This window comes from Cyprinodon variegatus, unplaced genomic scaffold, assembly GCF_000732505.1.
Source record: "Cyprinodon variegatus isolate N-32 unplaced genomic scaffold, C_variegatus-1.0 Scaffold9, whole genome shotgun sequence".
Classification (NCBI taxonomy): domain Eukaryota; kingdom Metazoa; phylum Chordata; class Actinopteri; order Cyprinodontiformes; family Cyprinodontidae; genus Cyprinodon; species Cyprinodon variegatus.
Window position 1 is genome coordinate 1,838,587 of NW_015150462.1, and position 26,137 is coordinate 1,864,723.

Sequence of the window (26,137 nt, forward strand, 5' to 3'; positions counted from 1 at the left end):
TGGCGCTATAGACATAAACTGAATAGAAAATAAGCGGAACAGAATTGAGTGTTAATGTCTGTCATTTTTGAGTGAGAAATTGGGAATATGGAGTGAGAGTGAAGACACTGAGATGGGTGAGAGTTAACAGCCCTCTAACTGTAATTATTCTACATGTAAAAAGAGAGCTTTATGGTCTTTTAAACCCAGACAAGGTTATTTCTTTACTTCATTCATTGTTATTGACTGCCACATTTTGATTGGCTGCTCTTTTCATTTTCTAAAATTAACCCAGGCTGTTTGAAGTGTGATTTAATGCAGATATAAACGACAAGAACTGATATACAAAATATATTTTAAACCCCCCTACAACAGTAATTATTACGAGAAAACAATAAAGCTACATCAACACTGATTATTATAGCAGCAAACATGCCAGCAAAGTTGTTCTCCCTGTTAGCTTGACTGAGCTAGCCCCGGATGCTAACTGATCGAGGACTCTGTCATCAAAAGTTATCGCGAGGGCCCCGCAGCGAGATTTATAAATGAGACCGTACAACCCTTCAGACTACCTTAAAAGCTACGTTTAAACGCATCTGTGTTTTAAATGTGTCTTACCAGCCGAACCGAAGCCACAAACTAGAAGGAGCAGAAGAAAGCCCCAAAGAAACCAACGATCCATTTTCCCGCTATCTTTCTGCTCTGTCCAAGGAGAACAAAAACTAACGCGATCTGCGCTCTGTTATTTCTGCCTGAGTACAGTCACTATGGTAACGAGCACAGGAAGGAGGGGGGGCGTTCTTCTTCTTTTTTTATGGCGGTTGACAGGCAACTTATTGAAGCGCATTACCGCCATCTACTGGAATGCATTGTGGATCGGGATTCTTTAAATAAATTCTCCCACAAGACAAATAAATAAATAAAATAAAATTATAATAATAAAGTTCATAAATCTTATATTCTTTATATCAATTTCATGTTTTAAGATAATTCATTAAATAATAAAAAAACATTTAGAAGTACAAAGTTTGTCCAAAATATCTTGTATATTTAATTGCAATTTATTTCCTTGTAATCGACTAAATAATTCCATTCTTTCAACAGAATATTTAGAACTGACTGAAAAAACACGTTTTACTGTCTCTTCTTGAAAATAAAAATCACAATTTCCTGTTGGATGTTTTCCCATTTTAAATAATTTATTATTTAACCTTGTATGATCAAAACTTAATGCGTATATAATGGTTTCCTCTTTTCTATTTCTTCCTGTTCTCCTCACTGTACCAACTTTTTTTGAATACTGTAAAGCCACCTTCCAGTTCTATTCTCTTCCCACTGCCATCTTTCCTTAAACTTTTGTTTAATAATAGATTTAATCTCTTCTTTAAATGGTATCATATATCAATATAAACTATTTTTTGTAGCTTGTTTTGTATATTTATCTGCCAACTCATTTCCTTTTACTCCTATATGTGACAGTATCCATGTAAAAATAACTTAAACCCATTGCCTGAATTCTATAAATTAAAAATTGAATCTCTTATATTATATTATACATAATCTCTTTATTTTGAATATAATTATGAACTTGAATCAGAACATATTATACTTCTTACAGGATGAACTTCTTCAATCCATCCTAAAGCCAAAATGATTCCCATCATCTCTCCTGCATAAACTGATACTCCATCAGTAATTCTTTTAGATTTTTTAAATACTGAATTCTGGAACAATGAATGACACCCCACTATTGCCATTTGAAATTTTTGAAGCATTTTGGAAGCATTAAAGAGACAGACCTACATTACTGGTTGGCATGTGTTTCGGAGAGAGGGTAGTACAGACTAAGGACTGGGGTCTTTAATCCTTAATTAAAATATTTCAATTCAGTTTATTTCTATAGCGCCAATTCACAACACATGTCATCTCAAGACACTTTCCAGTTCGACAGATCATCCAGTCAAATTGATTCAAAGTTTTCTATCTAAGGAAAACCAGTTGATTGCATCAACTCATTGACTCGAATGCAATCCCTCACACTAAGCATACTTGTAGCGACAGTGGAGAGGAAAAACTCCCTTTTAACAGGAAGAAACCTCCAGTAGAACCAGGCTCAGTGTGAGCGGCCATCTGCTGAGGCCGACTGGGGTTCAAGGAGACAGAACCAGCATATGATAATAAAATATACATTTAACATTTAAAATCTATATTTAAAAAAAGAAGCTTCCCCACAACATACTTATTCTGACATTTCCATTCCCCCTGTGGCTCCTCCAAGGTAACAATGGTTTATCTGACCACAGCATGTCCCCTATTGGCTTAAGCCAGACTAGATTTTATGAATTTGTAAAACAAGTTGGGAACGACACTTTTGCAATTTCTAAAAAAAATAATATCAATACATTTTCCCATTTTTGAAATGAATGGGCTCTGTCCAATGAGTTTCTCAGTGAGGAAAAGGAAAGGAGGAGGAATTAAATCCTCCAGAGATCCAGACTGTATGAAGACGGAGGGGAGGAGATTAAAGACAAAAGGAGAAGGAGAGCCACTAAAGAAGAGCTAGAAACAGAAATAAAAATGTAAATAAGTAAATTTTTTTATTTCATGCTTGCCAGGCCCGGAACACTGCATTCACCTTTCCCTCTCCACAGGGGAGCAGCGATGCAGCACATCTGGCTGGCCGTTCTTTCCAGCCTCAGCCTCCGACTGGTCCTCCAGTGCAGAGCTGAGGAAGGACTGGAGTTTCCCAACTTTGATGGCAAAGACAGGGTACTGGACATTAACGAGCGCAACTTCAAGAAGGCCCTGAAGAGGTACGACCTGCTGTGCCTATTCTACCATGAACCGGTGCCGGCCAACAAGGGCCTGCAGAAGCGGTTCCAGATGACAGAGCTGGTGCTGGAGGTGAGGGGAAAGTGGGCGCTGCAAGTAAAGCTGATGTTCTTTCTATGCTGCAAAAAATAGTAAAGTCTTAGTAAAAATAAACTTTATCTCTTTTTTGTCTGCATACAGTCGGTTTTAATGTAAGATAACAAGTGGATTCTGTCTGTTTGACTGACTTACAATACATTTTACCTGGACAAACTTCCAGAGTGGAAAGTAAAGACTTTAAACTCATTATGTTCTCTCTCCTTTTCTCCAAAATTTCACACATTCAAGATGGATCTAAGTCATTTTATTTAACCTCAGTTTGTTCTCAGACCAATCTGCTGATGTCTAAAATAACTTTAACAGCCTACCTTTGTCATTTCTAGATTAAATATAAGAGAATTATCAGCTCAGAAACTATTATTTATGTGAAACCTCTTGTTTCCTTATTAGGCAAATGTGTAGCAAGCAACTTTTTAATCAAGCTTTCCAAACAATGTGAGGTGGTTGTTACTAATTTATATATAAGGCTAAGATGTTTTATTTTATTTCCCCCTAATCAACACTGGAGAAATTATATAGAAATAAAGTGTATTTACCCTAATTTGAGTAGGTAGATGAGATAAGTTGCCAAAGGAATGAAGATTCTTAATCTTTATATAAGATAATTAGATAATATTCACTTGAAATAAGACAATGCAATTGTGTTTTCTTATTTTAAGTGTAAATTGTCTCGATCCATTGGCAAAATGTGTCTTTTATCTCCTCAATCTGAGAACAAATGCACTTATTTTAAGAAAAGAAAAAAATTTAGTTATTTGAGAACGTTTTTTTCTCATTGCAAATTGATTGATTATCTCAATTAATTAGATGTGGAGAAAAAAAAGGAAGAACTCTTCATATTAAAAAAACTGGATGACCTTCCAAACTTGAGAGAACCATAATATTTGATCAATCCTAATGGAAAAAGCCAGGTCACCGGCTTATGCTGCTGCAGCAACAGCTACAGTAGAACAGATGGATATAAATGTGTTAGAATGGCCCAGTCAAAGTACAGAGCTGAATCCAACCGATCTAAAAACTACAATAATGTCCTCTGTAATGATGCGAACTCCAGTTTCTCTGCCTTATGAGTGGCAGCCATATTGGTGAGAAAAACAAGATCCCATTCTCCACCATTCTGCCCAACGATTTAGGTCACAATTCCTCGGTTGCATACAATTATGGCCATATTAAGTCATTCATCTGTTTTTTTTTTTGTTTGTTTTTTTTTGTTTTGATCCACCAGCTCACAGCTCAAGTCCTGGAGAACAAAGACATTGGTTTTGGAATGGTGGACTCCCAGAGGGATGTCAAAGTAGCAAAAAAACTGGGTATGACTTCATAACACGTCATGATGTCTCCTCTATTATTGAACACTGATGGTATTAAAAGGTTGGAGTGTGTTAACCCTCTCAGGCTCAATTTAAGTTGTAGTTGCAGGAAAAATCTGATATTTCGAGAAAATGATAATATGGGGTAGTAATATACAATTCAGACTTTTTTTTGAGAGAGACCTTCACGTGCAATGGATTCGGGGATGTTGCAGATTTGCAACATTGGCCCGGAGTGTTAAATTAACACTGAATCTGATATGAACGTTAACTTTATTTGACTAACTTTTTTTCAAACTTTTTCTCCACCGACATCTCAAAACCTCTTGAGAAGGCCGTTTCTGTTAAACTGTTGCTCAAAATATAGGCAAACTAGTAGATAAAGCATGTAGCATCCATTGGTACCTGTTAGGGCACACGTTGCAAATCCACAACATTGAAATTGAGATGCCTCTGGTGAAAAACCCATTGGCATGTGTCATATCTATACACATTCATGATTCATCTTATGTAGTATTGATTTAAAAATAATGGAAATTGGTAGTGATACTAACATGAAATTGCTGCTTAGAAAATCTGTTTCAGTGACACCAAGGACTCAGCCATGTTGAAAGTGAGTCAGCAGTGTCATGTGGTGAGCTGGAGAGAAACTGTTTGTTGCAAATGCACAACTAAGTCCTTCTGTTGTACTTCTGAGTAACAAAAGCTTTTAAAATATGGATGTGGAGTAATTAGCTAAGTAGCATTTAGCTGTTGCAAATCTGCAACATCTGCCTGGAGAGGGTTAAGATGTCCATCATGGAGTGTTGGGCGGTCATTTCTTCTCCTTCCCACCAGGTCTGGAAGAGGTGGGAAGTGTGTATGTGTTCAAGGACGATCGTGTCATTGAGTTCGATGGGGAGCTCTCAGCAGACACCTTGGTGGAATTTCTCTTAGACGTAAGTGCCCAAAGTTATTATATAAGGTCCTCTGTAGCTATGAATAGGACAGGTCCAAAATCTCAGCTGCCTTAAAATTCTCAGTGTCCTGATTAAAGAGCAATTCTAACAAGACGCCAAAGCAGGGTATAAATGAACTTACAGCTACGTCAAACACTGACATGGATGTGAAGCAGCTAATTGCTGTATGTTTGCTATCAAACCGCCATTTATAACAGCAAGCTGAAAAGGAATACAGACAATTGCATGCAGATAAAGCATAAACTACACCACTTTAACCATATAATGGAACAAGTTATACCCCAGAATCTAAAAATGTGGCATTCAAGAAAACTTTGTCATAATCGTCCAATTCAGTCTGAGGCTAAGCCTTAGTCTTAACCTCAAATATTAATGTTTTATTCTGGGATTTTTTTTATAGATTAACAGTAAATCTGAAGGATGAGATTAATTCAATTCAGTTTATTAAACCCTTTATAGGGCAAGTTACCGTTTTTGATCACTTGCATACCCCTTAGAAATGGAGCCCCCCATTTTTGTTATTTTTCTTAATATATTCGGGCAAGTTGGCGTTTCTTGTTACATTGACATTCATTTTTGCCATTAAATTATCCATATTTTTTTTAATGTTACAAAGGTAATAAGGTAATGGTCTAAAAATTAGTGAAAATGTCTTAAAATAAGTGTATTTATCCTTAATTTGAATAGGTAAATAAGAAAATCTCCCAGTGGAAGGAGCATTTTTATCCATTAAATCAGATTATTTGATATTATGCACTTGAAATAGGAGACTGTATTTTTTCTTATTTTAAATGTGAATTTTCTTAATCCATTTGCAAAGTGTCAATTCAAGAAAAAATGCACTTATTTTAAGAAAAAATTACGTACTTAGATTTCAAGTTTTTGCAGTGCGCTCTTTGCTTGAAAGTTTGATATTTAAAGTCTTTCACTAAGTGCCCTATAAAGGGTTATATAGCGGCAATTCACAACAAGCGTCATCTCAAGGCACTTTACAGTTCAACCTGATCATGCAGTCTAATTTAATGCCTGCTATAAGAATGCTACAAGCACGTGGAGACAGTGGAGAGGAAAAACTCCCAGATCAGATTCAAGAACTGCAAAAGTCTTTAACTGGGACCAAGTTCTTTACTTGTTCAACCTCCTTTCAACAGACTAGCAGCCCTGTCCCACAGGATGATGCTGCCACCCTCATATTTCCCCTATGGATTGTGTATTCAGACTATATCAGGCCACCATTGGTAGTCAAATTAATTGAAAAAACATCAGTTTTTGTCTTGAGGAAAATGTAATTAACAGGCTTTAAACTGTAATGGTTAGTTCAAAGACGACACTCATAGGGTCATATTTGAGTGCTTGGTGCTTGGAGTGAACACACATCCCAGGACATCAAATCTTTGACACGTTTTTTCAACCTTATTTTTTTTTTTACAGTGAGCTGACCTTAAGTAAAGATGATTTCCAAAGCTTGGATGGACTCAAATTCATAACATCTTTCAGGTTCTGGAGGATCCAGTGGAGATCATCAATAACGCCATGGAGCTGCGAGCCTTTGAGAGAATGGAGGAGGACATTCGGCTCATTGGCTACTTCAAAGGAGAGGATTCATGTTAGTTTTCTCAAACTATATGCCAATTCAAAAACTAACATTTGTTCATTCATAATGTATTTAAGGAGAACCGTTAAAGGGCTAAAAGTCCCTCCTTGATGTCCCTGTGAGCTCCTTAGATGCTAATGGGGTCTGCAGGCTAATGGCGCTACTCGCCGTAAAGCCTGTTAAGGAGAAACCTGATTCCAGACACTCTCACTTCGTCTCAGGAGACACTTTATATAGCTCCCAGCTCTCCATGTAATAGGTCAAACTGCAATTATAGTTTCAACAAAAAAATAGAAAGACAAAGTGAGGCAGGGGACATGCTGGCACAGATTTTCATTATGAATCCCATATCCGTCCACAGATAGGATGGTCCTTAGCTCTGACCTCATTGGTAGAGGAGCCAGGAGCTCTTTACAAGCTTATCAAACTGTATTAAAAGAGACTTGGTTACTTTAAAACGACTGTAAAAACCACAATGCTGGAAAATTGAACAGTGAATGGGTTTAACTGCTTTTTTACCTCATCGCACAACAAAGAAGCATCTTGACTTGTGATGAAACTTGACAGCTTGCCTCAGTTCTGGTTATATTTCTCGGCTAAATAATTCTTCTCTGTCTTGTTTTGTCAGACTACAAAGCTTTTCAGGAAGCTTCAGAAAGATTTCAACCTTATATCAAGTTCTTTGCAACATTTGACAAATCCGTAAGTAAGAAATGCATCGTTTCATATTTAACACTGTTTGTTCTATAGATTTGTTCTAATAATCGCTTTTCTTCTATTCAATCCACTAAAATTCAATTAAATTCTGTTTATTTCTATAGCGCCAATTCACAACACACGACATCTCAAACCAGGTCAACCAGATCATCCAGTCAAATTGATTCAAAGTTTTCTATCCAAGGAAAACCAGTTGATTGCATCGACTAATTGACTCAAATGCAATCCCTCACACTGAGCATGCTTGTAGCGACAGTGGAGAGGAAAAACCCCCTTTAACGGGGAGAAACCTCCAGCAGAACCAGGCTCAATTAATCCATACAGAGTTTTTGGAAAATATAAAAGCTTATTTTAACAATTGTACACATGATCTATGAGGGTAAAATGCAGTTTACCTTCAAAAATACAGTATATACTTCTTTATACACAACAATTTACTACAAGTAGCAAAAACCATGGTTATTTATCATGTTTGTTGAGAAATCTAAAGGGTGTATAAATGGCAAACAGGGTAAGTTTTGTGTCTGCGTAATACAGCTATCTGTAATTAGTTGATAGATTTAGAAATGCACAAAAGGACTGTTTTATTTCTTTTATGCAGAAGATAAATTTTTTTTTTACCTAATGCTGTTAAACATGACAGATGTTTGCTGGGTAGGGCATGGCTAGGCTACCCGCTAACAGATAACCATGGTTCTAGAGACTTTAGAGACCACAAACGATTGACTCATTGACTAATCATTGACTCAGATGACTCATTAGTACACTTACTAATGAGTCACTATATTTTAGTGTCAATACCCTTTTCAAAGTTATCATTTTAAACCTTGCAAAGCCTTTTGAGTGTTTTTCCAGAAGATTTAAAGTAGCTCCATCCAAGTTAATAACCTGTTTTCTCTATCAGCTTTAATCGATTCCTGTTTAGGTATTACATTATTAAGATTTTTTTTTACAAGTTTGTCTCAGAAACAGATCATTAAAGCATTATAAGTAAGTTATTTACTTTATTACGCAGACATCTAGGTGTTTTATGTTATTTTAGGTTGCCAAACATCTCTCCCTTAAAATGAATGAAGTCAATTTCTACGAGCCGTTTATGGAGGAGCCGGCCATCTTGCCTGGAAGACCTCTGACAGAGATGGACATAGTTGAGTTTGTCAACCAACACCGAAGGTATGTTTGTGTATTTAGCTTATTGCATATGCAGGTATTTTAGATGGGATTTATGCAGTGTTATCGCTACAGGGCTACACTGAGGAAGCTCCGGGCGGAGAATATGTTCGAGACATGGGTGAGAAACACTTAAAGCTGACTGAAACCTTTGCAACTTCAATTAATAATTATTCTAATTGTTTTTGTTCGCTTCTCTAGGAGGATGATATGGATGGAATACATATTGTTGCTTTTGCTGAAGAGGAAGATCCAGGTCCATGGCTACCACTTGATTCATTTTTAGTTCCTAATTCTACAGGCTATGGAAAAACTATTTACCTACTGCAGATTTATTCGTTTTTTCTTGGTTTGCCATAGAGGTTAGATCAACGAGCCATTTTTAACCAAAGTAAATACCGTACAAAATGTAGCTTGAAAACAACGACAGGCCATGCTCTGCGTAGGAAAAATTAAATAATCAGCAATGATTAAGAATGTAGAATAACAAGATGATTAGCCCCAGCAGTTCTCATTATTGGCACACCTGTAAAATGAAGAAATAATTTAAATTGCACCTAGAGGATAAAATGCACCGATCTATTGAAATACAAACAAAATTCCTTCGTAGTTAAGTTTTTTTTTTTAGATTTTTTTTGTTCAAATTTGTATTATTTTGAAAACTGTATATTTAATTGACTTGGCTCATCTTTATTTCTAATATTGCACACAGATGGCTATGAGTTCCTGGAGATCCTGAAAGACGTGGCCAGAGACAACACCAACAATCCAGAGCTCAGTATCATCTGGATTGATCCTGATGATTTCCCTCTGGTTCTGCCTCATTTCAAGTCTTCTTTCCACAATAAAAATCTCTTTGACAAAAAACTATAGTATAGTAAAATAAACTAGATTTTTTGGTCCTTACAGCTGACCACTTACTGGGAAACAACGTTCAAGCTGGATCTGTTCAGACCCCAGATTGGTGTGGTCAACGTCACGGATGTAAGTGAGGTTCAGGTCAGCAGGTCGTCCAGCAACAACCAGGCCCTGGTTTTTAGTAAGCTGATTTGCTGAACTGTCTTCTAGGCGGACAGCGTTTGGTTGGACATGTCTAACGACGAGGACCTGCCCACGGCGGAGGAACTGGAGGACTGGATTGAGGATGTCCTGTCAGGGAGGGTGAACACGGAGGACGACGACGAATTCGCATACGACCAGGAAGACGAGCACTATGTTTTAGAAGAAGATGAGAGTCCTGAGCCGGATGAGGACGACGACGGGGATGATTAGATCATTTTGAATGATTGAAGAAGGACGAAACAGATTGTAATCTTAGGAGAAAAGTGAGACAAGCATGATATTACCAGAGGGACGTTTGTGGCCTAATTTAGCCTGTTCTGTAAAGCTGTAATTCTGTTAAACAACAAGGAACGTGTCCTTTAATTGGTTCCTCTTTTCAAGGGAAAATTGGTGCAACAAAAGAAAATGGGACCAGGGAACATGTAGGATTAGATCCCCATCTTAAATATGTCAATGTATTAAGTGTGTTGAAGTAAGCAAATAGTAAAATAAAGGAACTAATAGTTAAATAGCCTTCTTTTCTTCCTCTCCACCTAAAAACTGTATAAGGGATTTATATGACAGAGCAAAAAACGCTTATAATGTCACTTTTTAAGCCCTCAGCATCATGTTTCTGCCACTATGCTTCACAATGAGCACAGCATGTTATTCTGATTCTCTTACATTAAAGTCAGGGCTTTCTAAAAGTTTTTTTTTTTTCTTAATTAACCCTTAATGTGTGTAAATTAATCTAAGTTTATATCCTGATGTCCCAGAAAAGTTCAGGGGACTGTTGGAGAACTTTAGCAACAAATAGCATAACGGAAAACAAGGAACACAACAAACTGGCTGCAAAGAAGTAGTACATTAAGTTTAAAGCAAAAAAACAAAGGTAAGACTATAGCAAAAAGTTTAGTGATGACAATCTTAAGAGAAAACCTGCCAGTGACTAAAATAAAATACTTTAGATCAAGAAAACAACCCCAAACATGCAGCCAGAACTACGTTGGTATAACGGCCTAGTCAAAGTCCAGATTAAATATCTGTGGAAAGAGTATATAAAGTCATCATTAGATGATGAGGGGCTAATTTAATTATATGCCACACTTTTCAGATTTGTATCAATAAAATTTCTTTATAACTACAGATTTTTTCTCCCCCTATGTAAATGCCACATTTTGTTTGTGCAGTGCATCAAATCCTAAATATTTTTGGATTTGTTTATTAACAAAAAAACCTCACATAGATTATCCCCTCCCCACTCAGGGAGCATTTTCATTTTTGAATTATTCAAACATTGGTAAATAATTCAGTGATATGATGCCCCATAATGGTAGTGGACACCTGGACATTAAGGCTGGGGGTGCGTAGGCTCAGAGATGGCCCCCTGGGGCCCAGAAAACTTCATCATTAGTGGCGAGGAAAAAATGATGATGCTACGCATGAATAAATGATAGAAGGCGATGTTAGGATCTTATTCATCCGGGGCTGGATGTGGAATAAACAGGACGTTTGTTTCAACCTGTGGGGTTAACACCTTCATCCAACTGGTCCACATTGACTGCCGTGTTTGTGTGGGAGCATTTAAATGTGACCCGAGGCAAGTAAACATGTCGCATTCTCTCCTGAGGAAAAGGAAGTCGAAGCGCTCTAAGTGTTTTGATGTCCTGCAAGGCTCTTCAGGTCACAGATTCTCCATGGGTGTCACCTGGGATGAGGATTCGTTTCTCGGGACAAGATGGGAGAAAATCTAAACCTCACGGTTTAAGACGGGGAATTCAAAACTGCAGGAAAACAAAACATCGTAAGATGTGTTAAGATGCTGATTTCCACTCAGCATCAAAGCTGGTAGGTTTTTCTCTTTCCATTCAATAAACACATAACCAGATCATTAGAGTACAAATATAGGGACAGAAATGAAGGGAAGGAAACGTCCAATTTAGATGCAAATGCTCTCCATTTCCTCCCCTGCCTGTCCTGCTCGGGTAAGGGCCGGACGCCGGGGTAGGGATGGATGAGTTTGGACAGGCCGCCTCATGTCCGCCCCCTCGGCTTGCGGAATGAGGTTTTTTTCATTTTCAGGGCTCGACACAGACGCTGACATTCATTTAGCTGCAAGACCGACAGCCACGCAGCTCTGACCAGCTGCTGGTGAGCCAATTACCTCTGAGCTCCATGACAACGATAAAGCCACAAAAAAAGGCATATATTTGGTGCAGACATGTCACACAGCAGAGTGGGACACTTAATGCACAATGACAGAGAGGAGTGTTAGAGCGTCTGCAACCAGGCAGGAAGTAAACCCATATGGAGAACCTGATTAGTTAAACAATGGCCTATCTAAGAGGACTGTAGAAGGTGATTAAATGCATACAACCTGGATAAAAAGTGACTTCTTCTATTAATGCTGATGGATCAATTACAGACTGATCTGCATTAAAAGATAAATAAGAAAAAATGGTTTATAATTATATTAAATGAGTCTGAAAAGTGTGGTGATGCCTCTAAAGGGGCATTCCCACAGCATAACAGCGCTACCACCATGTTTACTGTAGGGAGTTTTTTAAGGGTGACGTGCTTTATTATTTTTCAGATACAAAACACCTTAATCATGCTACATTTTAGCACATAGACCAAAATATAGCGTGTATACCCTCTGAGTCCTCTGATTACACCGTATTTTGTTTAGTCATCAGAAACATCAGGTTAGATGTTTTAGATTTTCTCTCAGGAAAAAGAAAAACAAACACAGCATCTGTTATAAAAGACAAATAAAATACATTGAGGCTGTAACATGTAACTAACCCTAACCCTGCTGGAAGAAATATAATTTTTTCTGTTCCTTATTAGTTTTCCATGAAAAACAGGTAAAGTATTAAGATATTTCATCTACTGCTCAAACTGGAAATATGGAAACGTCTGGACCCGTTTAGAAGTTGCTCCAGAAATTGATTTATCTTAAAAAAGAAACAAAAAAGTGTTTCAGTGACACTGAAATGTCAACTAAATCTTCTGTTAAGGAAATTATTCCCTTTCACCGCGGAAAAACAAAACAAATACCTAAATTAAAGGCTGTATTTTCTGAGATTGTGTTATTCCAATAAAATTTTATAGGAGGGAATCAGGGAGAAGGTTTCATGTTGATACTTTAAAGGAAAAGTCTGGTCATGTTCAGAATACAAACTTCTGAAAGTACTTTAATATGAAATTACATACTGTTCAATAAATAAATGTTTTTAATTATGAGTAATTTCATTTGAATGTGTTTTACTGGAGACATCCATGTTTGTCAAAGAACACTACTGTGACGTCACGGTGCGGTATCGGCTGTTGAGCAAGTCCAAATGCTGTATCTGGTGTTTGTCACAATGAGCTATTATTATATTACGTGTTTTTTCTCTGGCCAGAAGTTCAATGGAAAATCGTCCCTCTTCAAGTTGGCAATCCAACAACAAACCCATCAGTGATGGACCAAGAAATGAACAGGTGAAATAACTAATTTTTTTTCACTTTTACCCGATGTATTACAAAATCCAACTGCCATGCGCAAGATTTAACTATAACATGGTGAATTTTAATTGTAAAGTCCTATCAAAATCTAAAATAATTGTTAAATTGTTAAAATAGTCGTTTATTGCAGATGTGTCTAGTAGCTCCCATTGATTTTGCTTGTAGAGCGGGGAGACGTCACTGCTGGAAGATGTCAGGAGTGAGGTGTTACTATATTTGGGAAAAAATGGCTGGTCCCGGACACTCAGTGATTGCAATGAAAACTGTTTTCATTTTTTAACTGATTAAGGCTAAATTCATTAAATCACCGCATTAGTTTTAGGTACAGATAACGATCCATTGATTATTCCTTGCTAACCAGACTTTTCCTTTAAGATAAAGAATCCGAACAATCCACTATTTCTGAGGCGTTGCTGTGTGGTCATGCAATCACCTTCAGAGTTCAACTCTGTTTTTCGACATATTCTTCATTGTTCGATCACCATAAAGAGGGAAAAACTAAATGTAGAGTGGATGACATCACTTAATTGAGTGGGGAGGTGGTGATTTCTCTTTTTGTCAGGCAAACAGATTTCTTCGTCAACCTCACTGCGAGAGATTTAGCTCTGCAGAGACCTTTTTTTGTCAGCTTGTAGTTTGAAGTCTCTGCTTTCACACCATGTCTTTGTAATTACTATTAGTCTCATGGTCTTCCATATCTGGACAAAAATACTTTAACATTCTACACTTGCAAGTTCATATCTGCACACTGCAAAAACGATCTAGAAATAAGTTAAAATGTCTTAAATGAAGTGTATTTAACATTCATTTCAGCGGGTAAAGAAGATTATTTGCTAATGGAATGAGTATTTTTACTCTTAAAGTAATATAATTAGATAATATGCACATGAAATAAGACAATGCAATTGTTTTTATTTTATTTTAAATATAAACTGTCTTGTTCCATTGAGTTCCATCAAGTGTTTCAAAAAAAGCACTTATTTTTAAGAAAAAACGACTTATTTTATTTCAATTTTTTGCAGCGCAACCAACATGTGTAGAAGGTTAATGATGGAATATCCTAATTATTTGGTTTTACCTCATTATTTTTTGCTCTGCTAAGTTTAAGCTGTTTCTGAGTAAAAAGTACTGCATAGTGCACATTTACCAACAAAACAGAAACGACTTATAAAGACTGAATGAAACGCCAATATAATGGAGGCTGTGTTGACACTTACAGCAGGAAATATGTTTGTGAAATACAAGAGCAGTTCATCTCTACATAAAACCAGCAGTTATCTGCTTAAGTCATTAACAGGTTTGTCTTGACTCCTAAATATAACAATTAGAAAGAGGAACTATGACTAAGAATTACTGGAGGAAGCTCTATGTGCCTTGAAAGTTAAACAAAGGCCTTTTTTTCACAGCTGATAGTGTTATTTACATATAGTTTAGCAAAATGCGAGCGCAGAGATGGGCCCCATTTCCCAAAGCAGTGTTAGCAGCAATGCAGAGTAAATTCAGGGTTATTTCCTGTATATCATGGCTTCTCCATTTTCAGTAACCGAAGAAGCTACAGTGCCTTGCAAAAGTATTCAACCCCCTTGAACTTTTCAACCTTTTGCCACATTTCAGGCTTTAAATATAAAATTGTAATTCTTTGCGAAAAATCTACAAGTGAGAGGGTATTCCTAAACAAGTATCTGTTTTAATTGAGACATCAGATTTAAATGTTTATTAGCACTAAAGATTGATGTAGGAGCGTTTTCATGTTACTATTATTTGTACAGTATGAAATACTGGCATTGCAAAGATGGCCGCCTACACATGAAATATTTTGGAGATTACATGATTAATTGTTCTGTTAAGGTGTGTTCACACCAAACGATCATTGTCCTTTGCAGGTCTGAGATGAAATCAAACATTTCCTTTTGACTTTGTTTAAATAATGAGCATCTTTAAGGTTTTTTCATTAAGATCAGAACTGTGATATCAATAAAAAGGCCTTAAATTCCTTCCACTAAAGAATTGTGAGCTTCTTTGCATTTCTATCCCCTTAAATCTCTATGTTTAATGGCTAAAAGCTCTATTTATTTGGGTTAAACACTTTACTTTTCCCCCCTTATTTCAAATATATAAAGAAAACTCTTATCAACAGTGATGGTTTTGTTTTTTTTATCCTGAAGAAATGCTAACGCATTTTGTTTTTCTGATTCATAATTATTCCAAATAAAAAGAAAATTAAAAACAATCCACTGGACTTTGTTTCCAAGTTTGAATCAATTCAAATGTCAGTAAAAGCGTTAATTTGGAGGTTTAAAGCGTTGAGTTCGATTGATAAACATTTGAAAGTGAACTAAATGTCTTTATCTGGGAACCTCATGTCTGATATTGCAGGTGAAAATGTCTTGTGATCAGATTTTCTCGTCCATTTTAGTTCTTTATAACGTATTGGCTATAAGACATAAGTTACTGTGCTTTCCTTTCTCTTCTCCAGTATTCAGCGGGCCGCCCTGGCCATCATAGAGCACTACTACTGTGACTTCCCCATCCATAACCCAGCTCTGCTTTCTGCCTCCAAGTCCAGAGCTGCCAAGCACCTGTCGGGCCTCAAGGTCTACAACGTGGATGGTGAGTTCCCAGCAGGCCCCGCTGAGGGTGAGTGGGATGCTCTGTGTTGTCTGTAGCTTCTTTAGTTTCTAGAGGTAAAAAAGCATCAAAATTTAACCATCACCTGCAGCGTTAAACACCAGGAAACCAAATATACCATCCTGAAATTCTCCACCAGCTTGCAGGATTTTGACTCAAACATCTAAATAACCAGAAGCATCACATTGGTTTTACAAACGTTCATAGAAAAGTGTTTTATTTGCATTGATATTACCTTTTTTTTTTTTACAAATACTAATGTGCAACTGAAAAAAAAAAAAGATGTGAAAATTCACAGTCATTGTGAGGCTGTCCATTAAAATCCAGACCGTGGACGGAGGACTGTAACCAGGCAACAGTGGGACAGATGGTGAGGACGACGTCGGGAGGCGAAAAGGCAGGCCGTGTGAACTGAACTGGCACAAACACGTGTTTCACCACAGACAGACATTGTAAAAACAGGAGGCACTGTCATGTTGGGATCATAGGAAGTTAAACTATTAGTTAAAATAGGGTAAGTTGGTTCAGGTTCTAAACACCTGTGGCAGGCCTTTTAGTTTTCAACAGGAGGGATTTAAACTGCTTTTTATATAAGCCACCTGCACCAATATACAGTTTACCCACCAGGGGGCAGTACAGGATACAGCCAGCCATGACAATGAAACATGACTTTAGTGAGATTTCTCACTTTTGTGGAGTGCAACAGGCACAGAGAGACAAACAGGTGAGATTTTAGCTTATTTAGGAATATTTTGGGGTTTAACATGCAAACCTAGTTAGTGTGTGGATGATTACGAGAAAATGAATCCATCCAAGTCCTCCATGAAGGCGCCGACCTCGAGGGATTGGATGTTTACCAGACGCCAGCCGTGAGACGAGGCAATAAAAGCAAAAACCAGTCCGTCCAGTTAGGAGGTTCCACCCAACAGCTCAGACTGCTGATCCACCTCTGCTGCTCCAATATAAAGAAGTGATAAGGAGCCCTGAGAGATGACATCACACTTTAAACTCAAAAGGATTCAATATTTGCTGAGTGAACACTTTCCAAACTCCTCATGGTTGTCAAAATAAATTTTTTGTGTTTTTGCAATTAAAAATCTGAAAAGTGTGGCATGCATCTGTGACATCTAGTGCAAAAAAAAAAACAAAAAAACAACCCCCTGCACATAAAACCATACGTGTGCGCTAGACTGGCCAAAAATTTGGAAAAAATATCAATCTCTAGAGGCAGTAAGACAATCTAAAACTCCAGGACCTAATATAAAAACATGCCACACTTTTCAGATTCCTGTTTGTCGGTCTATTATACAAAACACTGAGAAACGGGCAGTGAACATTTTTCCATTTCTCCTTGATGATAAAATGTGTGAAAAGCATCAGGATCTATGGAGGATAGAATCAGAAACCTGTTGCTTGGAAGGGAAAAGCAGATGAAGTCTGGAGCAATCAGTAGTTTTTATTTCAGAACTTGCAGCTCTGTCTCGTCATGTCAGGCAGATGAGGCAGACACAAAAGCCCTGAGAGGATCACCGAACCTTTGTGGAGGAGTCAATGTCTTTGAGCACGTGTCCGTATCCGTGAGTCTCTCACCGTCCAGCCCGTTTACACGGCCTGCTGCTGCTAAAGGTCGTCCCCTCTCCAACGCACCTGGAGAGCAAATCTCGCAGCATGTTTTGTGGATGAGCGAAAAAGATCTTTTTAAAATCCGTTTAGAAAAAACCAATGAAAATATTCCACATACTCCTCTGTGCAGCGGCTGGGGAGCTTTCTGAAACTTTGAGGTGAAGTCGGCCTTTATTCCAGTCTTGTTTGGCTTAAGCTTCTCAACCAGCCGACACGCATGCCTACAGAACCTTGCAAAAGTGTTAAAAACTTTTTCACATTTTATCACAAACTCTTATATTAGATGGGATTTTATGTAATAAACCTACAGAGGTGGAAAATCAAAAAGATTAATACAAATCTTTAAAATGTGGAGAGCCTTTTTATTCAGCTCCCCTTTGTTACTTTATACATCTTGCATGATTTTCCTTCTATCATATGACTCTATAGATCACATAAAATCCCAGTAAAGGTGTCGATATTGCAACTATTTAGTGTAAAAATGTGAAAAAGTTAACTTTTGAAGGAAAGGTACACTCATGCATACAGTATTGTGCACAACCTAATTGGTCGATCAAACCCGTGAGCAAAATCCTGCAACATTTCTTCTTTTCACCAAGTTGAACATTAAAATATCTATAATTTCAAATGTGTGATATATAAATTCATTTATATATATATATTAAAAAATGAAAAGTACATATAAAAACTTCAAACCCTAAATAGCAACATTTGAAAGCAATGTGACATGATGAGGAATAAAAAAAACAAACAACTGTTGCCGTCCTACACTGAGGTTTCAGACTGTAGTCGCAGGACAAACTTGTGAGATTTGGGGTCGATGTATTCCTCTGACATCTGGATGTAGGGGATCTTTTTGGTCGTCACCACCAGGCTGAAGTCCACACACTTGAGCACGAAGACGCTCCCGTCCTTCAGGCCGCTGGTGACCGACGCCTCGCTGATCAGCGTCCACCGGCGGCCCAGCCAGTGGTCCTTCCCGTACTGCAGGGTGGGTCCTGGCGTCAGGTAGCTCTCCAGGAACGCCTGAGGGGAAAGAGTGTGGAGCAGGAGTGAGCATCCAGATGTCTGACTGTGCTGGGGCATGTGCTGCTTAGGGCAGACCTTGGGCGTCATGTTGTTGGTGATGCAGAAGGCCAGGTGCTGCTGGATGCTCTCCATGCTGTGGCAGTGCTGCTGCTTGGTGGTCCTCAGGTACTTCTGCAGGGCACGCGCCATGGAGGGGAAGATTGCTTGAGCTGCCTCTCTGGGGTCCATGACGTCCCCTGGAGCCTTCTTGGGCTCCTCCTCCTGCATACGCTTAATGTGGGTGAAAGCTTCCTCTACTGCTACTACCAGTCTGGGGAAAAGAAGAACAGGCTAAGTCAATGTAATGCATGCTCATAAAGAAAAAAAAAGGGGAGGTTTTATTTCCTTTTTTAGCACTAGACAATCTTTAAATTGACCTTTAGTTGAAAGACTGGCAGTAAAATGCGAAACAAAGATAAGAAACTGTTATTTTTCATATTTCTGCTAATTGAATTAAATGTATCCAAGTTATATTAGCTTTTAAAATAGAGATAAAGTTGTTGAATATGGAGGATCAATCCTGCCCTTATTGTATACCAGCTGTAAAATGATCATTAGCCTGGAGTTTACTGTGCATTGCCCACATTTACCAGATTTTATGACGATAATTCAACTGTGAGGTTTCTAAGATGCGGTTTATGTGATTCGATGTGGAAAATAGTGTGTATGCAGCACATGCTTTTATTTTATTTTACACACCTTCATGCTCATGCAAAGTACAGTGTTTGCAGGTTTAGATAGTTAACAGCATGATAAAGCAACCCGACTAACTGCACTACCTGCTGCTAACTGAACTACTCTAACCCTTCTAAGCTGATTAGCAATTTTATCAAAAATAAAAAGTCCTCTCTCCTATGTTAGCTTATCTTCACTGGCTTCCTGTTAAATACAGAATAGAATTTCAAATCGTCCTTCTCCCACATAAAGGCTTAAATGGCCAAGCTCCATCTTAAAAGTGGAGAGATTATATATATAAAAACAATGATTTGTCAAATTTAAAATGTATCTAGTTTGTTGCAATTAGTTTCTCAATAATTTACATTTCAAATCATTATTTTGCCAACGATTTAAAATCATAAGTCATTTATTTATATCTTTATGTATTATCGTATGGCAGGATTTGTCCTCCAAAATTGAAAAAAATTATTAAAAGCATTCGAACAATAATTGCGCAAATTGCAATTACAATGAAAAAAAAAAAAAAAAAGAGACACTGTTTTTACACAACAATGAGGTGGTTTTTCGGTCATATAGAAATTGTTACATTTCGCAAAACTGCAATGGAAACTATTTTTTGCTTCCCACAAGTCGCATTATCTGTAACTAAACCTAAATGCCTTGTAAAAAGACAAAGTAGAAGAGTAGTTGGAGGAAGATGAGCCACTAGAGCCATGGCTGAATTATGGGTATATTTCATGTGTTTACATCCACCTCTGCCACGTTGTTTTCAAATTCTATTGCATGAACATTATCACATGCAACTTTTATTGTATGTCTTATCTACTAGAAATACCATAATTACGGGACTTTGCACCTTCGAATTTAGCAGGGACTATATAATTTTGCGCAGATTTGTAATGGAAACGTAACTACCGATAACAGCGTTGATAAAATTAGACCTCTAATATAGATTTTTCTTCCTAGATTTTACGTTATTGGTAGATAAAAGCTTTGGTGGCCAATCACTGCTTCTCCAGGGTTAGTCGACTCACCGTGCCCTGCGTTTGCGGACACGCCTCTCATGCTCCGCCTCCTCATAGTAGAGCTCGTTGTGGCTGGTGTCGCGTCGCCTCGCTGCGGCAGCGATCATGGCTCTGGACTGGGACTGGGCAATTCCCGCAGCAGCGGGGTTCCCTGGACCTGAAATCAGCAGAACCTGGTCACACTTGATCTCAAAAGTGAGGCAAAGACGGTGAGGGGTGAAGACAGAGTGCAATGTGAGGGATTTCTTTTTCACGGCTGCAATATGAAAACCTATGAAATGATGGTTAAAGCATCTATTCTAAGGGAAACAAACTAGTGTTTTTTGGCCCCGATACCTGGCTGTGCAGTATTGGCCGATACAGATACAATACTGATAGCATCTATTTGAAATTGATGTGTGTGTGTATACAACCTAATGTCTTTATCTAATCTCCCCTGGATGTTATGGCGAAAGGGCACAAAAAAACTGCGAGAAATTTCTGGCTCGTGTTTTTATGTGCTTTTCTTGTGCTGAGTTTTTTTTTTTATATCTCAAGTGTGAAATATGCTTTATTTTCCCCTGTCTTCCCCAACAATGGCTACTATCTTTCCACAGAGATAAAGGCAGCGCTATATGTAACCGCCTGGTAACCCGTGGGAACCTGGCAAGCTATACGAATGCGCTATTAGCAGTGTTCTGCGGCACACATGGCCTCCGTAAATCCATTCCCCCTCTCAGCCCCCCCACCACCCGAATGTATGTGATGTATTGTGATGAACGGTTAGTACTTAAACTGAAATTTCAATTGCAATGTAAATTGTAGTTGACAATAAAGATTGATTGATTGATTGATATGAAGTAATGCATATTACTAGGATGTAAAATAAGTGCCATCATGGCTGTGTCAAGCTGCTGCCTATCTTTGAGAATCCAGTAGAACTTTTTATCGCCTACCTGGAATGGGTGACATTAGTTAAATAATGTTTTGGCTCTCAAAATGGTATCAGTGCCCTATTTGTTGGTACTTGCCGATACCACCATTGTAGTGCTGGATCTGGGCCCCGCCCAATACTGGTATCGGTGCAACACTAAACAAAACCCAAACTTTCAACTTGGACCACGACGATGATGATGTGGGTAAAGGCAAACTCAGGCTGTGAATTACTAATGCAGGGTAGGGGATCAAGCAAAAACAGAATATTTAATGGACAAAAAGGTGTGTGTGGGAGGCCAGGATATCACCGCGCTATGTGTATGTATAGTGGCAGGGAAATCTAATGCTAACAGTGAGAAAAATGTACATCATAAAGTTTCTCTGAGGTTGTCCAGCATGCAACATTTGAAATTTCGCACATTTCAAACATTTTCACAGTTAAACAACCAAAAAATCTACTTCTTATCTTAAAGAACAAGTAAAGTTGATTTAAACGACACAAAAACATACTATTGGGCCATAAACCATGATCAGAATTTTGTAAATTGAGGACCAATGTCCATGTTTCATCTTAACGGTTAAGGAGAAGATGCAGTTCCGCTACACAACGCTGCTGCCCTTACAAAGATTCTGCAAACCTTTCGCCAACTCACTCTACAAGACACCTCCCACAGAGGTGTGCCTTTTAGTTTTGACTAGTCATAATTCTAATTAAAGATATCTCAAATGCCACCATAATTCATGATATTTTAAATGTATTTTAGGATAGGAGATATGCAGTTTTGACTAGTGAAAACTCAATTATAGATATCTTAAAAGCACATAATGACTAGACAAAACAAATTTAAAGATATCTGGAATTGTAATTTCGACTATTCGAAATTCCTTTCCTAGTCAAAATGTGTCATGATCTTTTTATTGGGCTTCCAGGAGGATCATTTCTAAAAACATTCCTTACTGTCAGTTTAATCCACAGGAGGAAAGGTAAATCAGCTCCATTTACTGTTACTTTCAGCGCCCCTACATATGAATTACTGATGTGTGACGCTTTAAATCATGAATCCGGTGTCGTAATTTGAGATATCTTGAAAGGAATTTTGACTAATCAAAATGCAATTTAAGATATCTTGAATTATTGTTTTTCCTAATCAGAATGTAAAAACAGATATCTTAAATTACCATTCCAGATAGTCAAAATGTATTTCAAGATATCTGGAACATAATTATGGATGGTCAGAGGACGGCTTGCCATACTCACAGTCCAAATGCATAATTTCAGACTCATTATTGATGTCTTAGTGAGAGATCTAGCAAAATAGCAGGATTCTGAAAAAGGTGACTACATAAGAAGCAGATGGATAACGTTTAACCATCTCTTCTAAAGGCTGGGAACAGATCAGCAAACAACACTGGATGACCTCCAGAGGGGGATCAGTTGGATGAATGCTGTTAAGAAAACTAAGTTTTAGTTTCACCCGTTTTAATTTAGTAAAAAAAATCTTCTTTAAGAAACCTTTGGCTATCCGATTATTAATCGATTAATCGAAAAAAATAATCACCTGATTGCAGCCCTAGTAATCAGACGAGCTTTCTATGTTGAAGACCACAACCTTCAACCTACTAAATACAACATTAATGAAACGTACACAGCCTGAGGATTTCAGCTTGATCCCTAATCATCCACCTCAACACATTCAACCCTGTATCAATATTAATATGCATAAGAAGCTAAAATCATTTATCACATGTGCAGCTGCAGAACGAAAGAGAAAGACTAGAAAGAGAAGGAGACTTTGATGAGTCTCTGAGCAGCTGTTGCAGTAGAAAAATGAAGAATGTTGATAATGCAGGGAGAAACGACACAACTGTCTGTGATCCTGTGGTCCTACTGACACTTTAAATATAGGCAGCAAATGCTAGGTGGAAAAAAAGAGACAAGCAAGTCTAGTTAGCACACTTGATTAAATCTTAAGAACACTTAAGGGACATCGTTAATCCAATAGAGGGGTTGTGTTACATTCCTACCAGCTGACACAAGGATGAAAACTCTCTGTTGACTTGTGGCATGCAGAGTGAGGAGTGCCGAGTGTTTAATTTAGCAAGTGTTTTTAAGAGCAGTGGATCAGTTAGCAACAGGAACGTCCTGGTATACTTACTGTCCAAAAGGTAGGCTTTTAGTCTAGCTATAAGAGGTTAGCATCAGAGAAACATAAGGAGAAATGAACGTTAGCAGAAAAGTAAAAAATCATATTCCCACCTGGAGAGAGTCCTCTGTGATAGATATGAAATCAGCCTGCTAGGATTTCATCACATTGCGGCGCCTTAGCTACAAATCACCCGACTGTTGACAATATTCCAATTATACTGCATTAAGAGATCAATTTCTGCCTTCCAGGCAATCATTTGTTTTAGTGCATTCCAGCAAGTGAAGGAAAATCCACCTGCAGAAGCTTGAAGACGTTTTAAAAAGAGGAAAACGTTCCTGTTTCGAGCTATTGCAACATTCTATATCGTTGTTAAGGTAAAAAGGGCTTGATAAAGAAGAGCTGAGGAATATGTTTGTGTAGAAGAAAGATTTAAAGTCGGCTGATTTTTATACTTACGGAAGTGTTTAAAAATGTAGCAAATGCGTAGAAAAAATGTATTGAAAGACAAATATTTCTTTTTATACCTTAAAACCCCTAGGCTGCGAGAGAGTGAGCCAAAGCAGGACTAATAGTGTCTGAAAGATCTGCTTTCTCAACGATATATAGATGGAGAGTTTTGCTTCTCATCAGATAGATTTCAGACAAATCATGACAACTGAAATATTGATGACTCCTTAATTAGCTTTAGCAAGTGTAGTATTGTTAGCGTCATGCTACAGATGTTTTAAAGCTTCAGACCGATATGATTACAGGTGTTTTCAGCTATAATTTTTATTAAATGACAGGAAAAAGTCCCTTAGGAGCTAAAGGTGTAGCTCTGAGGATAACATAAAACGACAAGAAGCTAGAGACAACACAGAGCATCCCACTCACCCTCAGCGGGGCCTGCTGGGAACTCACCATCCACGTTGTAGACCTTGAGGCCCGCCAGGTGCTTGGCAGCTCTGGACTTGGATGCAGAAAGCAGAGCTGGGTTATGGATAGGGAAGTCACAGTAGTAGTGCTCTATGATGGCCAGGGCGGCCCGCTGAATACTGGAGGGGACAAAGGAAAGCAGAGTCAGTCATGTCCTATAACTAATAAGTTATAAAGAACTAAAATGGATGAGAAAAAATCTGATCACAAGACATTTTCAGCTTCAATATCAGACATGAGAAACACAAGATAAAGACGAAAATGTGCTTATATTACTACTTCTTCAAAATGAAAAACACAACCATCAGTATTGATTAGAGTTTTGTTTACATATTTGAAATGAGGGGGGGAAAGGCACGAGTTTAACCCAAATAATTAGAACACTTAGCCTTTAGAAAAAGAGATGGGAAAGGTTTGTCAGGCCTTTTTATTTATATCACAATTCTTGCTTAATGGAAAAACGCTAAAGACGCTCGTTATTTAAAGAAAGTGAAAAGGAGTAATGTTTGAATTTTATCTCAGACCCGCAAAGCACAATGACCCATTCCTTCCTCTTTACACACACGCACTGTGTCCCTATTACCAGCTTATTAGATGCATAGTTACTACAGGAAAAAGCGGCATTTTCCTTTACATTTTGCAGTTGGGTATATTTCTTTATTTATTAACGTCACGATATATATGATTGGCTGAACATATGACAAAACATTGTGAATGAAGGTAGAGTAAAGCAAGGTACTTCTGAAGACCCTCAAAAGGAAATCAAGATAGTGGAGGAACGTGACGCTTGTTTATGTACAACACTAAACCAGGTAGATCATTTCTTCAAAGAGGTTGAAACAATTCAATGTGTCTTCCGAGGTTTGGACACAAATAGAGTTACAATGGAGGACCGTACGGAAAGACAACGAACCTTTAAAGATGCTCAAAATAATAATATGATGGAGGGATTTGTCTTCTGTTTAGATAACATACTAAACAGCTTAGTTAATTCCTCTGAAGAAGATGGTAAAACAAATTCTTTGGTCGACCCAGAATTTGATCTAAATGGAGTTGCAATGGAAGGCCAGACTGTAAATCAAGGAATATTTGAAGGTAATGAAACTGAAATGACGGCGGGAGAACTTGACTTCTGTTTAGACTAAATAGCAGACAGTAAATATAATTTCTCGTTCATATAATTGAAATGGTCTACCCAGATACTGCCCTAAATCAAGTCAGAAATGAGTACAAAGCTAAAACTCTAAAAACAGACTGATAAACTGAAAACAATAAACACAAAAAGCAAAAAAACATACCTAAAAAACATCCCACCTATAAAAAACAGAAAAAACAAACAAAAAAGCCAACAAAAAAAACACAGAAAACCCCCCCAAAAAAACAAACCCCCCCCCCTAGCTATGTTATTGGGGGCTTTAAAGCCCCTGCTAGGGTCTCCCAAGGTAAACAGGCTCTGGGTAACGGGTCAGACAAAGAGCCGTTCAAAAGCCTTCATGAAGATTAAGAAGTTGAGGCACATGACATCATCTTGTATGGCAGAGCAGTACCCCGCCATGCAGCCTGGAACTAGGGTTGGGGTTTGTTGGCGAGCGCCTGGTGGCCAGTTTCTTCCTTGCAAGAAAGATACGAGCCCATCTCATAGCAGGCCCACCACTTCTAGGAGGAACCAAGAGGAATTTGGCAGCAGTCAGAAGTAGAAGCCTCGGCAACCAGAGGACGCTCAACCTTGTTCTGGTGACGTGGAATGTCACCTAGCTGGCGGGGAAGGATCCTGAGCTTGTGTGGAAAGTGGAGTGGTACTGGTAAGGGAAGTCTGGGAGTTTCTGCTGCAGTCGCAGCATTAGGTTCAATGCTCTGTACTTGCAGATGCGTCAAGTAACGAAGTACAAATACTTTGTTACTGTACTGAAGTAAACTTTTTAGGTAT

The 26,137-nt window shown here is 38.0% G+C and overlaps 3 protein-coding genes across 4 annotated transcripts in view; 1 reads left to right on the forward strand and 2 right to left on the reverse strand.

Moving 5' to 3' along the window:
* Positions 1–717, reverse strand: part of poglut1 (protein O-glucosyltransferase 1) — a 6,564-nt gene extending 5,847 nt beyond the window's left edge. The window contains exon 1 of the mRNA XM_015378164.1: positions 598–717. Coding sequence (XP_015233650.1) covers positions 598–661 — 64 coding nt within the window. The 5' untranslated portion in view covers positions 662–717. The remainder of the gene's footprint in view (positions 1–597) is intronic.
* Positions 718–2,636: 1,919 nt separating this feature from the next.
* Positions 2,637–10,136, forward strand: casq2 (calsequestrin 2). The gene is made up of 11 exons (XM_015378149.1): positions 2,637–2,883; positions 4,136–4,220; positions 5,058–5,158; positions 6,677–6,785; positions 7,402–7,475; positions 8,533–8,663; positions 8,736–8,781; positions 8,862–8,916; positions 9,373–9,473; positions 9,570–9,644; positions 9,729–10,136. The coding sequence occupies exons 1-11, from the start codon at positions 2,641–2,643 to the stop codon at positions 9,930–9,932; spliced, it is 1,224 nt and encodes a 407-aa protein (XP_015233635.1). The 5' UTR covers positions 2,637–2,640; the 3' UTR covers positions 9,933–10,136.
* Positions 10,137–16,076: 5,940 nt separating this feature from the next.
* The window catches only part of vangl1 (VANGL planar cell polarity protein 1), a 60,078-nt gene continuing 50,017 nt past the window's right edge, over positions 16,077–26,137 (reverse strand). Inside the window, exons 6-9 of one of the 2 annotated variants that reach the window (XM_015378089.1) lie at positions 24,196–24,329; positions 20,243–20,390; positions 18,567–18,801; positions 16,077–18,488 (exon numbers count right to left, since the gene is read on the reverse strand). In XM_015378089.1, coding sequence (XP_015233575.1) covers positions 18,228–18,488; positions 18,567–18,801; positions 20,243–20,390; positions 24,196–24,329 — 778 coding nt within the window. In that variant the 3' untranslated portion in view covers positions 16,077–18,227. Of the gene's footprint in view, positions 18,489–18,566; positions 18,802–20,242; positions 20,391–24,168; positions 24,330–26,137 lie in introns of both variants that reach the window. The other variant, XM_015378081.1, reaches the window with a different exon arrangement.